Source organism: Hermetia illucens, chromosome 1 (genome assembly GCF_905115235.1).
Source record: "Hermetia illucens chromosome 1, iHerIll2.2.curated.20191125, whole genome shotgun sequence".
NCBI classification, from domain to species: domain Eukaryota; kingdom Metazoa; phylum Arthropoda; class Insecta; order Diptera; family Stratiomyidae; genus Hermetia; species Hermetia illucens.
Window position 1 is genome coordinate 161,825,274 of NC_051849.1, and position 17,388 is coordinate 161,842,661.

General features: G+C 37.9%; 1 protein-coding gene across 4 annotated transcripts; it reads right to left on the minus strand.

The window, feature by feature from the left end:
• Positions 1–1,287: 1,287 nt before the first annotated feature.
• Positions 1,288–17,134, minus strand: LOC119659376 (zinc finger protein OZF-like). 4 transcript variants are annotated; one of them, XM_038067461.1, is made up of 7 exons: positions 16,714–17,133; positions 9,618–10,132; positions 6,474–6,587; positions 6,231–6,412; positions 6,121–6,174; positions 1,990–2,103; positions 1,791–1,932 (listed from the first exon to the last, which is right to left on the minus strand). In XM_038067461.1, exons 1-6 carry the CDS (start codon positions 16,894–16,896, stop codon positions 2,018–2,020), a joined length of 1,134 nt encoding a protein of 377 aa, XP_037923389.1. In that variant the 5' UTR covers positions 16,897–17,133; the 3' UTR covers positions 1,791–1,932; positions 1,990–2,017. The 4 variants fall into 4 exon arrangements, with proteins under 4 accessions (XP_037923374.1, XP_037923389.1, XP_037923367.1 ...); XM_038067446.1 differs by lacking the exons at positions 6,121–6,174; positions 6,231–6,412; positions 6,474–6,587 and adding exons at positions 1,288–1,427; positions 1,486–1,685 and having other exon boundaries at positions 1,751–1,932; positions 16,714–17,131; XM_038067439.1 differs by lacking the exons at positions 1,791–1,932; positions 1,990–2,103 and adding an exon at positions 5,761–5,912 and having other exon boundaries at positions 5,975–6,174; positions 16,714–17,134.
• Positions 17,135–17,388: the final 254 nt, after the last annotated feature.

Genomic DNA, 17,388 nt, shown 5'->3' on the forward strand with positions numbered 1-17,388 from the left:
CGCCTCTTGGCAGTCTTGGTGGAAGACTAATATTTCTTCAGGCAGTCCTTGTATCATCATCAACGGCGCAACACCCGGTATGCGGTCTAGGCTTGCCTTAATAAGGAACTCCAGATATTCCGATTTTGCGTTGAGGTCCACCGATTCGATATTCCTAAAAGCTGTCTGGCGTCCTGGCCTACGCCATCGTTCCATCTCAGGTCTGCCTCGTCTTCTTTTTCTATCATAGATATTGCCCTTATAGACTTTCCGGGCTGGATTATCCTCATCCATACGCATTAGCTGACCCGCCCACTGCAACCTGTTCAGCCGGATTTCATCCACAACCTGACGGTCAATAATAAAATCAAATTATGACTCCCCTCTTTCGTTGATCCCCGAGCTATTCCAAAGGAAAAAACAAATTTGTCAAATGACTTTTAACAGACAAAGGGGGGGGGGGCTGATTTCGTGATTTGTAACTTACTGTGTATCGGGGTCGATACTTGCTGCTTGTTTAGTTTCGAACTGAGTATTCAACAAAAAGTAGTAATTCCTCTGCGTTGAATATATTGACTTCGTCACATGAATTAGCCCCTTCAGTTAATCACAATACGTCTCATTTGTCCCTTTTCTTAAAAAAAGTAGTTCTACGAAAGCCGAATTCTTTTCAGTTATAAGTGCACGAACTAAGAAGGGCGATTTTGATGAGCTTCGCATTAAGGGCTAACTCTAGCAAAAATAAGTGAAATTAAGAATGGGGAAACACCCATTCACTTTCTTGACTCCTTCTCTGGGCAATTAATTTCCGACTGCAAGCAAATGTGCCGCGTTAAATATGAACAAGTTGAAAAGCAGAAACTTAGCCAGGTATGGAAGTTTTCGTATACTTCTTCTGTAAGAACACTTGATTGTTGGACTGTTCCGTTTGCATTGAGCTTGTAATGTGTTTGCATGTCAGATTACTGACTTTAGTATGATATTGACATACAATGTTTAATGCAATCAAAAACAATCGGACCAGAAGGGGAATTCTGCTATAAATTGTGCTGGAAATGTTTTACCAAGCATTGCAAATCACTTCGAGGTAACAAAATAAACTCATGGGAACTGTTCTGCCTCGAAACCTCCACTTGAATCCTGCCTATTTGCATCAATTGAATATCCTTTCGTCTATCAAGTTGAATTGAAGAACTTTATTTCTTACGCTATTTCATTATATACACCATGTTGCTTCTGAAAATTTTTAATGTTTTAATGATAATTTAAATGCAGCAAATGAGCACATTAAACTGAAACTTGCAATCATTTAAGAAAAAAACGGCTTTATTTCTGCACAATTGATCTCAAAAATAATTGTTGTAAACATATTAAGCGTACATTTCATATTAGCTTTCTAGATATTCGCCATTATTTTCTTTCTTTTGGTTGTGTACTTTCATATGTGCCTGTAAAAAAGTTAATGAGAAATATGTAATTCAATTTAGAACATACCCTCCCACAAACCGATAAATGATGTCTCCTTTTAAACCTTTTAGTGCATACTGTGCAAGAGAAAGGAAATAAATTCTGATGAACAGATTGAATGTGAATTTTTAAGGTAGCTGGGCTTGTGTACATTTGCTGACAATATTCGCATTGTATGGTTTTTCCAAAATGTGTATAGCGATGATTTTTCATATGGGTGTGGGCTCTAAACTTCTTATCTAGAAGAATAAAGTTAACAACAAAGTAAGGGAGAATATACAAAACCAATTCAGTGATTTCTTACCACAAATATCACACTGATAACGTCGCTCATCCGTATGCATCCTCAAATGGATTTTCAAATCGGACTTTGTCAGGAAACCTTTGCCACATAAGTGGCATTGTACGTCACGAATATTCCAATGGTTATTAATATGATTTACATAATGCACTTTCTGATTGAAGGATTTTGCGCATAAATCACATCTTTAATGCAAAGAATATTTATATTGAAGCTTCAAATGTTAAAAATGCTTTACTCACTGATAAGCCGGCAACCCTTGATGTACATTTAAATGCACTTGTAACTGCTCCTCGGATAAAAATTTCTTGGGACATAAAGTACAAGTAAATCTTTTTCGTTTGTGTTGAGCGGCTCTGCAAATTGAAATAATTGAATATCGGAGAGAATACAGCTTACTAATAAGACGTTAAATATATATTTAAAACGCTTCTAATTAACTACGTAATTTACTCCACATCGACTGGGCGAGGGAGGGTCACGTTCGAGCTGTCAAGCGATGTTGTGCAAAAGTTAGTTGCGACTAATGACCAACGAGTAAAACTAATCCATTCAAAAGTTAGTTGCAACTAACAACTAACAAAAATTCAATGGTTATTCGAAAATATGCAACTAATTTTTTGATTTCATTCAATTCATTTCCATTTTCAACTCGAATAATTTTCGTACGCACGATTCCTATAGAATTAGTTGGAAGGTTAATTGCCAATTGTGTGTCAAAAGCTCTTATGACGCATATATCAATCTGTTTATTCAAGTGTTCATTTCTGATGAAAATTCCAAAACCCTCGTACTTTACTTCACACTCCGAGCACAACGAAAGGTAACCACCAAATAAACACTCTTGAATTGCGACGACGCAATAGCATATGACGTCGCGTTCTCAATACACATCGAACTGTTGGCAATTTGTCGTGGTCTCGTTCGCTCGCTCGCGTTTAATGTATTTTGGCTTTAAGCTCAGGATACAATTAAGGCAGCAAGTTGAAGGACGATTCGTCCAAGTTACCTCAATTCAAATTTATACCACGCAATTGTACGGCGCAATTAAGGAGACTAAGCACAGGAGCTTCATCTCCCAGCGCATTGATCGAAATTGTATGGTAGGGAAAAATCATTGCGCGTGTTCGACCGTAATACGGTAAATGCACGAGAAAAATTCTGTGCGTTAAGTTTGGTGTTAGCCTTGTGTATATGATGCGGTGCTTTGGTGTGCAGCCACGCTCTATCAAGGGCCACGGACCGGTTAGCTGCCTGGTCCCTATCACATGAATGCGAAATTATATTCTTTTCCCCTTAGACACTTGGATTTGCTCCCCCTGTGTTCAGTCTTCTTGGACAGAATATATACCAAACCTCGCTCGCTGAATCACTCGCAAGAAATGTGGGGCAAGTTGAAAAATTGGTGTCCATGAGGCGCGATATGTTGCGGTGAGTGTTTATTAACTGTTCACGTCATTAGTACGTACATTAGGCCGTACGTTTGAAGTAGGTTTTCTTTCAGTAATATATATGGCGCCATAGGTATCGCAACGAACTGCGCTGGCGTAATACATATTTCATTCGTCGTTCACTATTGCGTTACGTTCACTATTTGCGTAACTAGAGCTAATTATTATTGTCACTTGCATCAGTCCCGTCGCTTCTATTCATAAAAATTGAATTTAAGCCGGAGGTATGTGCGCTCTTAGTGGCATTTAATTGTTGTTTCTTAGAGTCGAATTCAGTCAGTCCAAATGAGCCGAGTGCAACACACAATATTATTATTGCTGCCAAGCCTCAATCGGTAATATATAAAATTACTTAAAGCCAAATAGCAAATGACTAGACTCAGTGAAGATATCAAGTTCCTGAAAAAGTATATACATTATAGCATTACACCAAAAGGACCTAGGGTAAAAGTAGAAAATAAGAAGCGAGACATACAAGATAGAGTAAAACAGTGGGAACACGACTTTATTAAAACAGACATACGCAAATTATATTTAAGACTCAACACAATAACACTAATAGCGTATGAAGAACACCGAAAATGAGAGAGCCAGAATTAGCTGTCAAGAAAAATGGTTGATATGCGAAATGCATAAAAATGGAAATATTTACAACAACATAACAGTACGAAAAATATCAGTGTGTATGTCGTTTTTGTCTAGTTTGTTTATAGTTAGAAGAACCAGAAAAAATAGACAAAATTTTCCTAGAATGCCGAAAAAAATTATTTATCATTATTACACAGCATATATGCATGCATTATATAGCATTCTAAAAACAAGTCGGGAAACCGGAAGCTCGGCGCTTCAGGTATGAAAGGTTTTGTTTGCTTTTTCTGTGGGTATATTTGAGTGCAAAACTATCCAATTTGTACGTAACCCATTAAGTATATGCATTTAGCATGTCAGACTACTCACATCAGTATTATGTTGATGTTTAGTTGCACTAAATTTACACGGTAAAGTCAATTTTGAATTACTGTAACTCTGTTAGTAATAGTATGATTTTGATCAATAGTTGGCACAACAATCCATATTGGATCAGGGCCTTGAAGTGTGTTAGAGCACTTCATTCAAGACCGTAACTGTACACTACAATACAGTGTAGGAGGCAATGTGGTCATCACAAGATAATTACCCTGATTTGACTCAGGTACTTATTCACAGCTGAGTCGACAAATCCCACTGCCACCAGTGAGATTTGAACCGTGATCCTCTGGATGAACTTGGGGATAACATGCTTCCTATTATATTCTATACTACTACAAACTTTTATAACTCAGGGATAAACTTAAGGGGAGTTTTACTCAATTTCCTCAAAAATATGGCAATATACTATTCGTATTTTAATTGGAGCGGATATCGATATAGACAGCATTTTGGGGCCTGGACACCATATAGAGGCAGGTTCATGGTTTTTTTAGATTTCTCGGTTGGGTAGTTTCTGAGAATAATAATAATAAGTTGTTCTGTTCAGTCTGGTTCAAACCATGCAGAAGTACACCATTCTGCATACGTGCTCGATGTTGCGGGGAGTACTCGACGGATTCTCCCACTGACCTACCACCGGCCACCACCACCAGTGCCCCTTTTAGTTTTTAAGTAGGTAGGATCGTCCGAGCCTAAATGCTTGGCACTTAGTGCTAGTATTAGGTAAAATTCGGCATCTGCCGAAATTGTGATAACTCGGAAATAATAATCGTTGGCGCAGCAATCCATGTTGGATCAGGGCCTTGAAGTGTGTTAGTGCACTTCATTCAAGACCGTAACGGTACACTAGGAGGCAATGTGGTCAGCATTGCGCTCGCCCGAGATTATTACCCTGATTTGACTCAGGTACTCATTCACAGCTGAGTCGACTGGTATCCGACGTCAAATCACGATACAAATTCCACTGCCACCAGTGAGATTTGAACCGCAACCTTCCGTACGACAGCCTTGCGCTCTAACCACTCAGCTATTTCTGAGAATGGATCCGTTAAAGAAATCATCACTTTCCACCTCTCCCACCCCTCGCCTTTCTAAGAAATGTCAAAACTAAGACCGGCTTCGGAAAGTACTAATCGAGATCTTTCATTTGATACCCAACATGACTATATTTGGTGAAAAGAAATTTTACACCCTCCTTTTGCATATATGGGGACCCCCCTTAGGCTCAACGTAGAAAGATATCGCTTACTGCAGGTCTGGGCGTTCACAGTTCCCACCTTCTTACCAAATTTCGTGCCAATTGGTATAGCGGTTTCTGAAAAAATTGCGTGTGACCGACGGACAGCCAAACAGACAGACAGACAGACATCTTTACCGTCTAAATAAACTAATTGCCTAAAATTTGAATAAAGAAATGTTCATGGGGTTCATGGGATATCATTACACGACTTGAATTTATTTGTTTAAATGGAAGTAGTAATAACGACCAAAATGTTGGATAACCTAGAAGCATTTCCACCAGTGTATACATTTTTTCAAAATTTGTTCAAGCTTCTACTAGGAACGTCCTCATGAAAATACATATTTGACAATGGTTATTTCATTTATTTTTAAGAAGAAGAAAACATAATTTATATAAAAAGCGAACGACATCCTTTTCTTAGAGAACGCTAGAGTCAACCAGCAGATGTATTTTGTTCGATTTCGTCTTTATTTCTATCCTTAGAATGATTTTCAATGTGCCTCTGTAAGAATGGAAGATATTTCATAGCTTTCATACTAACTTGAAGGAAGCACAGGATATTACATTTAAATAGTACTTCCTAGTGAAAAATTTGTTGCATATGGAACACTCATATCGCATCGTTTTCTCATGAACGCATTGGATATGTGTTTTCAGGGTACCTGGTGAAGTGTACTTTCTCCTACAAACAGGACATTCGAATTTCTTACCAAAATGTGAAAACCGATGATAAGCCATGTGAGAATGAACACGAAATCGTTTGCCTGAAGTGATTAATAGTGATCAAAAGGAAAAGTTGGATTGGACAACAGAAATTTACCGCACATATTGCACTCGTAAGGCCTCTCGTCATTATGTACTCGTATGTGAATTTTCAAATCGGCTTTTGTTAAAAACCTTTTACCGCATAAGTGGCACTGAAGATTTCTTTCGTTTCTATGGCCTTGAAGATGGACGGCGTACAGTGCTTTATGTTTAAATGATTTATTGCATTGAGCACATCTGGGGGAATAGGTTTCTGATAAAGAGGAATCAAATATTAAAAACATGAAATTAAACTTACTCATAAGCTGCTAGGCCGTAATGTGTTCTCATATGAACATCAAGGAGTTCCTCAAGAAAAAACTTTTTCGGGCACAAAGTACAGAGGAATTTCGTACGTTTATGTTGCTCACTTCTGCAAATAGTGAAAAACATAAAATGTTGTAAATCCAACGACATCTAGTTATATTAAGTCGAATACAGTCTTTGGGCACGATCGGCCAATATTGTCATATTTAAGATTCTATTGAGAATAATTCTTATGCAGCCATAACGGGTAATTGAAATATTGGTAACAATGAAAACCAGGTATAAATGAAACATTTTGAGCTTCGATGTATACCAAACACAGAAAAGGTCGACAATCCACGATTTGGATTTGGGTTAGAAGCGCTTGCATGTGCTTACTTATAAAACAAGATAAACTGAGCAGCGGTCATAAGCGTATGTCGTCTATCGAAAGCCAAGTATTGGTTGTTAGTTGAACAGCTGTGCATCTTCTTATCCTTCAGTTCAATCGCTAAGGTAATAGTTCTTACATTACATAAGCTATGCAGTGATATGTTTTACATCTTACAAATTAGACAGAGTTTCACACTCGCCATTCATCATCCATGTTGCATGATTGCTGTTCCCCTGTTCGCATTGCTAGAGTGTAAGCCCGCATAACGGTTTTGCATATAACCGCATACTTTTCAGGATTTATGTCTCTATACGACTGAGGAGCGGGCTATTCTGTGGAGAATGCTGCAGACAATATTCGGAGCGAAGGTAAATCAAACTTCATTCTGCTCGGTTTATTAGAAGCGAAAGCCTAGACATGTTCCAAATGGGTAGAACACTTACATCTGATTAAATTAATTAGAGGCTAAAAAATTTGGAAAATTATTTAGAATCACTTTTTCCGCTAAGAATAAGAGAGAAACGGAAAGAAAGAAGGTTTAAATAAGGCACTAAGGTACTAACTCGCATAGCTAGGAAAAAAATTTCGTAACTCTTTTCCGCTTGCTCAAGCTCAATAAAAAACTAAATGTGATGGAGAAGAGAGATCTACAACACGACACTAAGAGTCCAAATAAAAATAAGTTGCCGTTTAAATTTTTACAATCGACCAATAGATGATGTTCCTGAGTTGTTGCATAACTATATTTAGGAACATTCACGTTTGTTATTGGCAAAAATAGAACTGTACTTTGGCATATCACAGACTGCAACACAATGAGAGATATTTAACGTGAAAGAAATATGTATAATCTCAGCCTATAACACTTAACCAAGAAGAAAGGACAGGGATTTGATTGATCTAGATAGGCTCATTGCAGAGGAAAAAATCATAATCCTGACTTTTTGAAGTCTGTCTCCCTCAGTCAAAAGTTTTTAATTAAAATTATCAAAGCACCTGGATTTTTAAAGAAAATCTTTTAGGAAAAGATGTAGCTATTTCATTTCTAAACGAAATACTCCATGTTTTGGTCATAAAACCGTAAAATATTTACTCGTTGTATTTTCACGGAAAACAAGAATACGATCATAGGTGCTTTTTATATGCGATGCAATGCTATTTTCTCTCCATTAACTTAGATAATCGAGTACTACAAAGTTTGCCAACCTTTTCGTAAGAAAAGAGCGTGCAAAGGTTTTCCTAAGGTTCAGCGTGACCCATAGTTGTTTCAAACCTGACATAGTTTCACGTGCGAAATCTAGCCTAGTTATTACCATCAACAAAAATAAGTCAAAACTTCCGCTTTGCCTAAAATCGCCACAAAAGAGGCTTTTTGATTGTGGCAAAGGATGAAGTGGAGTCTAAGGAAGAACAATCTTTCAGGGTGCTTCTATCCTTATTGCAGAGCTCGCATCATTTCGTAAAGCAATAGCTATTATTACCACAAATAACTCACTACTTAGATTATTTCATGTTTAAAACATTTTACACCATTCAGTATACAAGCCCAATTACATTTAGTATTGTGGAATGCCGAGAGTTTTATATGTTTATATGGTTATCAATCACCCCTTGGTAGCATATAACGCATCAATCACACCAACGCGCCATCATAATCACGGAGGCTTTTGGAGTTTGAAAATAACTGTCCGTTACGTTGGCGACATAGAGATTGCATCTTATATTCTGCTCTGTTGTTCAGTCACCGATGTTGGTCCGCCATTCAGGGTGCACACCGTGGATCAATGTAAACACCAATTTCGCTAACTTCAGAAGAAGAAGAAATGTCACAGAGTTTTTTGTTGCATTTTCAGGAAAGTCATGAAAGGAGTCAGGTAATAACCTCACATGATAGCCTCATTTGGAGGCAAGTTTTGATGTTTTCTGTGTTTAAAACATTTTTATAACATTCAGTATACTAGCCCAATTACATTTAATACCGTGAAATACCCAGAGTATTGGAGTTTAAAAATAAATACCGCATACGTTGGTAATATAGAAATTGCCCCTACTATTGTTTTGTCCTTTAGTCATCATCAGTCTGTCTCCCGTAGGCTACTAACTTTAGCCAGTATCGCCAAACGGTCTTTCGAGAAGATCACGAACAATTCTTTTATTCCGCTTGATTTACTATCCGGGATCACCGATGCTGCTTAAAAGCTTTGTACTAATCGAAATGTCATGTCGAATGGACTAACATCTTTTTTTGTAAAAATGAATCATTCTCTGTGGCGGAGATGAGTAACCCTCAAACCTCCAGCTCCTAAGGTAACACTTTGTGTGGAATAACTGGCAAAGCTGAGGGCTACCTGAACCTCAGGACGGCTATAAATAATTCAGGCATAGTGAGATACACTCTCCCAATATCATAGCAAAATCACCTTGTACTGGACCAAAGAATAGAAAAAAAGATTTCTAGAAAAAGCCTGGAATGAGACCCTCTACTTTAGTACTAATACCAGTATGAAAAGCCATGATAAAAGTAGCTCAAATCAATGACATTCAAGAGTAATCGTAGCAATCTTTAAATAATTTATAAATTGCACCAAGGGCGTGTAAGCGAATGTTTTTCGCAATAATTATTTGCTTTCTTTGTTTCGATCTTCGAAAAGGCAAAATTGTTATAATTTGCGAAAAGCCTTGATATTAGTTATTCAACTGAAACTGCACTCTGTAATCTTCAAAATCTTTCATTTTTTCTAGATAATAAAGTAAACAACTTACCTATGTTTAATCAATTCACTTTTCTTCGTGAATGCCATATCGCAGTTTTTGCAAGGATAAGCACCAGTTGATATCCGTAGTTCTGATTTCTTATATTCATCATCGACTGATTCGTGGGCTGCTCCAATTTCCAATCTTGTAGGGTCACCTGATTCAATATCATCTAAATACTGTACATCTTCAAATTCACTTTCTATTTCCCTCTCTTCGGGATCCTCCTCTTCGTTTTCATATAAACCTTTTACATCGAATGGTATTACATCCACACTAGTATCTACTTCAGATTCTTCTATGTCAACGGAATCATATTCAGACTTGATCTTAATGTCTTTTTCATCAAGTTCATTAGCTTTTTGTTCATATGAATAAGTGATGACCATGACGGACTCTTTGTTTTCGGTTTGAGTGAATTTTGCGTGTGATTCCAATGCTTTTGTTTTGAACTTGTGAAACAGTTTCATTTGTAAACTGCAGTAATTGCATAAAAGTTGCGGATGATTTGAATTATTGTGAATCTGAAAATGTATAAAATTGAACGTGAATGAAAAGACAAAAGCTCTGTGAAAATTTATTTGCAGGTATTGGAATTCAATTTGCCGAATATGTATATTTGTATTTTACACGACACCAACCGAGAAGTTGGTAAAATAGAAACTTGATATAAAGTTGCAGAAATTTATGTTGTTTGTTTGTTCCTTTGTAGTGCATAGAGCACCTTTAGTTTTTTTTCTGTATTGTTGTTTTTCACCTATTTCATTTACAATATTGTTGTGCAAATGGTAAGTCTACAGTTGCCAGGACTAGTCAAATATAAACATGACATTCACATTCATGACACGACCAGGGTATCCACCGCACAAGACAACGAGAGTGATGTTCAACAACTTCATCCCCACTGCCACGAACAACAAAACTTTAAAAACAAGTCGGAATGCCGGAAGCTGGACGCTTTGAGTATAAAGATTTTGTGTTCACCTTGTGTGAGAAATTTCCTATTCGCGTTTTCCCATTCACATATACCTCCAATTCAAAATACTCCTTGATTTACAGATGTGTTTTCAAACTCCAACTCCGCCGTTCATATGAGTTCACTTTATATGATGATCTGCATAAAGCAGTGTATAGTGCTGGACGTTGGATGTCAAGTATGACAGTGTTCATAACAAGCACAAAGAGGAGTGGTGCGAGGGCGCATCCTTCATAGGCAACTACAGAGACACCAAGCGGTTTTAATACTCCCGCCACACTTCGAACTTTATTTTTCGGATCGTGGTAGAGCAATTGAATCCAGCACACGAGTTCTTCAGGCACTAAGTGTTGTCGTAGAGCATACCAGATGTGTTCGTGTGGCACAGGGTCAAACGCTTTTTTCCAGATCCAAAAATGCAATGCAAAAAGGCTGATTTTTCATGAGTAATCGCGTAAGGTGTATTGCGGCTGAAGTTTCGCAGTTCTCAATAAATCCGGCTTGATTCACGGTTATTTGAACGATATCGTGAACACGATTGTCAAGAATACGTTCAAAAATTTTCACATTCGCATTTTGCTGGATTGTGAAATAAAACCTTATTAAAAACGATTCGATGTCGGTCTGTCTGTCTGTCACATCCGATTTATTCGGAAATGGCTGGACCGATTGTCACGAAATTTGGTGAGAACGTGTGATCTGGGAATCCCTTTGCATATAGCAAGTGGCATCATATTGTGTTGAGTTGAGTATTTCTTTAGCAATAGTGCGATTACCACCAAACCTGGTAGGATCATACTCTATGTTATTGCCTATACAGCTGCAATTTTATGATTCTAGGAATTACTTAAGGGGTTTTGGACTCAATTATCAAAAATTATAGTAATATACTATTATTAACTTTATTTGAAGAGATATCGGTCTGGAAGATATTTTGCAGCCTAGGCAATGGTGAAAAAAATCACAGTGGTGTACTTAAACAAATTCTAGGCCTCAAAATACCTCCCGTTCCGATACATGCACAATTAAAGTTAATAATAGTATATTAGCATAGTTTAGAGATTTGGCCTGGAACTACCCTCAAGTTCATGTTAGAACTACAAAATTTGGCACTTAAGGAATAACATAGGGCATAACTTGAAGTATGCAATCTAAGTATTATTAACAAAGTTATAGAATTTGTGTGAATTTCGTGCATTCTAAAATGTGTATGGCGTCATCATAACATATCAATTCGTCAATACCACAACAAAATGAACTCAGGTGAATGGGAGGTCGCAGGGAAACATTTCGTTTCATTTTTTTCAATCATTTATAAATTACTCCAGACAGACATATGTATGTACTTATATGTATATTTAAACGAAGCTTTGGAGTAGTGTCTAATACAAATAGATATATTTATATATTCAACAAGTGGTATTCAATCTACGTTCTTTATATGGTCATAAAAATATACATTATGCAGGAAGTAAATCGAAAATAGGTGTCCGATCAATTTATATATTAGGTTGTTGCACATGAAATGGCCGATTTGGTACTAACATTTGAAACGACTGTAAAGCTTATAAAAATTTATTTAATTAATCAAAATAGGTGCCTGTCGATTCAAAACACTTCTCCCAGCGAAATACGAGAGCATATATACCAGTTTCGTCAAAGTCCAATTTTCGGGTGTTGATAAACTCGCCGAAGGCAATTTTGATGGCCTCTTCATTCCTGTTTTTTCCGATAAAAAATAATCCAAATGCTTAAAAAAGTGGTAATCAATTGGCGAAAGGTCCGGTGAATATGGTGTATGAGGTAAAGTATCATATTGCAATTCGTTCAACTTTTGAACCGTTGTTCTGGATACATGCATTGTCATCTGTGTTGACTAATCGCGGCCGATGAATACTCAATTTTTGATGCATTTCCTCGAGTTGGACACAGTATTTCTGTGCATTTCTCCAGAAAATAATAGTGGATAACTCCAGCTGTAGACCACCAAACAGGCCGGGAAACTGTCGAATAGTGTACGCTCAGTTTCTCTGCAATATCTCTCACAGACTGACGTGTGTCGGATGGTCCTGGATGTCCACGTGGTTCAATTTGAAGGTTTACGTCGCCTGACCGGAGTTTTTCGAACCACCGCCGTGTGGTTCGTTCGCTTCCCGCATCAGCTCCAAATGCGCTGTTAATGTTAAAATATTGCAAAGTGGCTCTTGGAAGAAGTCAAAACGTTAGGCCTTAAAATAGGAAAACGAGCAGTGGGGAGCAGCAGAGAAGTCATTGCCAGATTCAACGAGGCCGGGGGGAGACAAAGTGATGAATGAGTGAGGATACTAGATCCTTGGACATAAAAGCGCTGTTCCTAATCTACCAATGAAGGAAGCCCTATACTTGTTCGAAGAATCAATCACGACACCCGCAAACACATCTGAATGGATGAAGAAGGCTAAACTCTGAATCCTATTTCAAATTCAGGAATAAATTTTATAAAACAACCTCCGCGCAGCAATGGGCAACCCCCTCTCACCGCTGCTATGCGAGGTATTTATGGAGAGCCTGAAGAAGGAGGCTGGGGCACTGTCGAGATTTTGGATTAGATATGTGGACCATGTATTAGTAATCATCAAAAGGGAAGAGGCAGGAACGATCCTCGAGAAATTTAACCGGGCACACAAGAACAAGGAATTCACCATGGAGATCGAAAAGGAAGGGCAGATACCGTTCCTGGACTTAAAAATAATCCGGGAAAGAGGGGATTTTGAATTCGACATCTACAAGAAACCGAACAGACACGAACCATCACATATACCTCAAACCAAGATTTCCACCACAAGATGGCAACATATAACTTTATGATTCACAGGATGGTCACAACACTGCTCAATGAGGAGAAAAGAAATAAAGAAATGAACTACATCTTGGAAACAACCAAAAACAACCGACACAACAGCAACTTCATCCAAAACCGGACCAAAAAGAAACTACGCCAAGCTTCAAGGCATCAACTTTCAACACTCCTCCAGGACGCGAACGCAGAACCTAGGCAATGGATAACATTAACCTACCCGGCTTGGACGCAGAACATCAAAAGGCGACTACACAAACGTGGATTCCGGGTTACCTCGACCAGCAAACGATGCCTACTTAGGATCCGGTTATAATCAGTCAAGAACAAAAACGAGTGTACGGAAAAAACGAGGGTATCGGAAAAAACGGCATTTATAACATTTCCTGCCCAGACTTCGACAAGGTTTATATAGGGCAAACAAAACAGCTAGTCCACACCAGGGCGCTAGAACATATAAAGGAGGTCGAATCCTCTAAAAATAAGAATAACCCATACATACAGTCCACGGTTGCCAGACATATAATAAAGCAGGGACACCATTTGTCGTTGAACAACGCCAATATTTTGAACGAAGTGAAAGACGTTAGAAAACCAGACTCTTACGTGAGCCTCCACATCTCGGAAATTGTGTGGGTTTTGTCATTTTCGGTGCTGACGTCACCACCATATACTTCGTCTTGCCGCCATTAATGTGCAGCTCAAGATCTCGCACTGCCTGCTCGGTGACAGACTATTTCTCGGGTTGTTCTTATCATAATGTCAACATCGGCAGTATAGGCCAGTAGTTGAATGGACTTGAAGAGGATGGTGCCTATTACATAAATATCTGCATCATGGATCACTTTTTCTAGGGCCAGGTTAAAGAGAACGCATGACAGGGCATCCGCTTTTCTTAGACTGTTATTGATGTTGAATGGCCTTGAGAGTGAACCTGTTGCTTTTATCTGGCTTTGCACATTGATCAGGATCAGCTTAGTCAGTCTTATCAATTTAGTCGGAACACCGGCTATCCGGCTTAGCAAGATAACGGAGAATATCTTATAGATGGTACTCAGCAACGGGATACCTCTGTTATTGCTGGACTGCTCTTTTTATATATGGGACGGATAATGCATCGTTGCCAGTCGTTAGACATTGATTCGCTGTTTTATTAAACCACATTTTTGTTAACTTATTTTTTCACTTCAATAATTTATTATTTGTTTTTTAATTATTTTTTTATTGTTTACTTAAAATTTTATTTTGATTTATTTGTGTCGAGCAGTTAGGCTCGGACGATCCTACCTGGTTAGAAATATAAAGAGGCTTTGGTGGTGATGGATGGTAGCAGATTAGTGGGATAATCCGTAGATTATCCCCCGCAACATCGAGCACATTTATAGAATGACATGCAGGGATTTGCATACAATACCTGAAACTAACAATATTATTGGGTCAACAACCACTCCCCATCCACTTTCTTCTCCATATATTTCAGTTCAATGCTGCTATTATGGGGGATAACAGCATTAATATTATACGCGGAGCAATTAAAAGCATTTCAGGCTTATTGTGTGGAATATGGTTATCAGTTAAAACTATCGAGTATTGTCTGCTGTTCATATTGGTAAACTGGATATTTTCCCGTGATCGGTCGAATCACATATTCTGCACTAGTCGTTCTCTACCCGTCTTTAAGATTTTGTGTTAAGTAAAACTTTATAAAAATCGGTTTACTGTCTGTCACACGGATTTTTCTCGTAGACGGTTGTAGCGATTCACACCAAATTTGGTGGAAAGAGGGGAACTGTGAACGCTCACGCATACAGTGAGTTGCATAATTCTACATCGAATTTAAGGGGGTTCCCATCATCAAATATAGTCATGTGAGGTATCAAATGGCTCGGTTAGTACTTTCCGAAGCCGGTCTTTGTTTTAACAGTTGTTGAAAAGATAGGGAGTGCGGGGGGTCGAAAGTCATCATTTCTTTAACGATCCCGTTCTCAGAAACTATTTAACCGAAAAATCTGAAAAAATCATGAGGCTGCCACCGCATGATGCCTTGGCTCTGAAATACGATATCTGTTCAAATAAAGTTAATAATAGTATTTTACTATAATAGAAAGAATAAGATATACATAGAATAGACTAAACGCCTGATAACGACTAGATTTAATGAAAACATCAAGGAAGCGGTAAGTAGCGTTCGGATATATTCGTGCATAAGATCATCAGTGGCAGCACACATAGTCGAAGAAGCCCATTCTATTGAACGGGAAAATCTTGAGCTCTAGCGTCATACAAACCGAACGACAACCTTGGACCCTTGGGAAAGTTTAGAAATTTTTATAGAAGACGCGACGGGATTATTAAACACAGATTGAGGTCACTGCCTCTCAAAATTAATAAGACTCGCCGCGGTAATTAACAGGTAATTGGGTTGATAGTTTAAACATTTTTTAAACGTAATTTAAGTAATTAGTGAACAAGTATAAAAGAACCGTATAATCGCAATTGTTTTTAGTAGTTTTGTATTGATGAAGGGGGTAATTTGCGCTCGATCGATTGGCTCTTGGTCTGACTTCACTCCAATCAGAGCATCAGTCAGTCCGCAATCTGTCTTACAAACGGCCACATGCAAGGGACTTGCATACCCTTTGTTGTAAAACTAAGTACGTAGCGGATTGATTTAACGATGTTGTGTCGAATGTTAGCTACACCCCTGGTTCCGATGTCCCAAGATAGGTTCATCCGCTCCACGGCAATATTTGAGCGATTCATTTGGAATTTGGACATAGTAGTCTGAATCCGATGTTAGACGTTTTCCAGATTCATCCATATTCTGTATGCATTTGCCATCTTATTTTATTTTTCTCCTTGAGACGCGATACCTCTTCGGAGGCGGATGGGCTCTGAAGTGGTAGTACCCTCAGATGAACGCATTGCCAAGGTGGTATGAAGCCCTTTCATCAATGACCTCGAAAACTTTAGTTCCCAATCAATGCAATACAAATATAGGACATCGATTAACCAGATGTGCAGGATGCTGTGGAAAGCCTGTGTAGCTCTTCTGCTCTGCTACAATAAAGTATATAATTTGTAATATTGTTGTTAGGATGCTTGTTCTCCTAATTATATGGAAAAAAGTTAATCATTTATCTCACTAAAGTGCACCAGATAATTAGTTTGTTTTCAAAGATGACTAGATCTTGTGAAATATTATAAAAAATTCGAAAAGCAGCGACTTTATATGAAAAAGTGAGATTAGGTCTATGAACTCCTTTCGATTGAATGAATCCAAGCCCACATACCGTCAATTGAAACAGCTCCTCGTACAGGAGCCCTGTAGGGGATAGTTCGGATTTTGTTTCATGATCGACATAAACACTTTCGAAATCTTCACGATAGTCTTGCAAACAGACACGGCACATTGTTTCACTATAATCGGGCATTGTTTTGCTGTGTTTTATAAAATTGGGGATGTTAATGTTCATTTGCGACGGAGCTGTCACATTTGAAAGATTTGGTTAACAGATGTGATGTCAACATGAAACACAACATACGGGATCCGATGTTAATCATAAAAAAATTACAATGAGAAGTTAAGAACGAACAAAATTATCATTTCGAGTTTGTATGTAAATATTTTTAAGAACTTGTGCTCAAATCGACTCGAATCATGAAAAATACAAACAATACATGTTCTTCTTCTTCTTGCAACTTTAGTGCTTATAACTTTGTTGCTTCAGTACGTATAAGATATTCACCTACTTTAGGTTAACCGCTCATATTACAAGATTTGTATCACACTCCGCTAAAATGTAAAAATGTGGGCAAAAATGTGATTACATTATAAAAATCATTTGAAAATAGACTAAATAAACCATTTTCGATGAGCCTAACAGTTCTTCAAAATAATTGTACTTGTAGAGTACAGCGCTTGTTAAACTGTAAATGTTATTTCTAGTCTGTCTGTCCCGCCTTAT

Excerpts from the sequence above, each read along its gene's own strand:
- LOC119659376 (XM_038067439.1), bottom strand. The coding sequence starts at position 16,896 with ATGAACATTAACATCCCCAATTTTATAAAACACAGCAAAACAATGCCC. Across the intron at positions 10,133-16,713 it reads AGGAGCTGTTTCAATTGACG|ATTCACAATAATTCAAATCA; the intron begins GTATGTGGGCTT and ends ATACATTTTCAG. Across the intron at positions 6,413-6,473 it reads TACGGCCTAGCAGCTTATGA|ATGTGCTCAATGCAATAAAT; the intron begins GTAAGTTTAATT and ends CTATTCCCCCAG.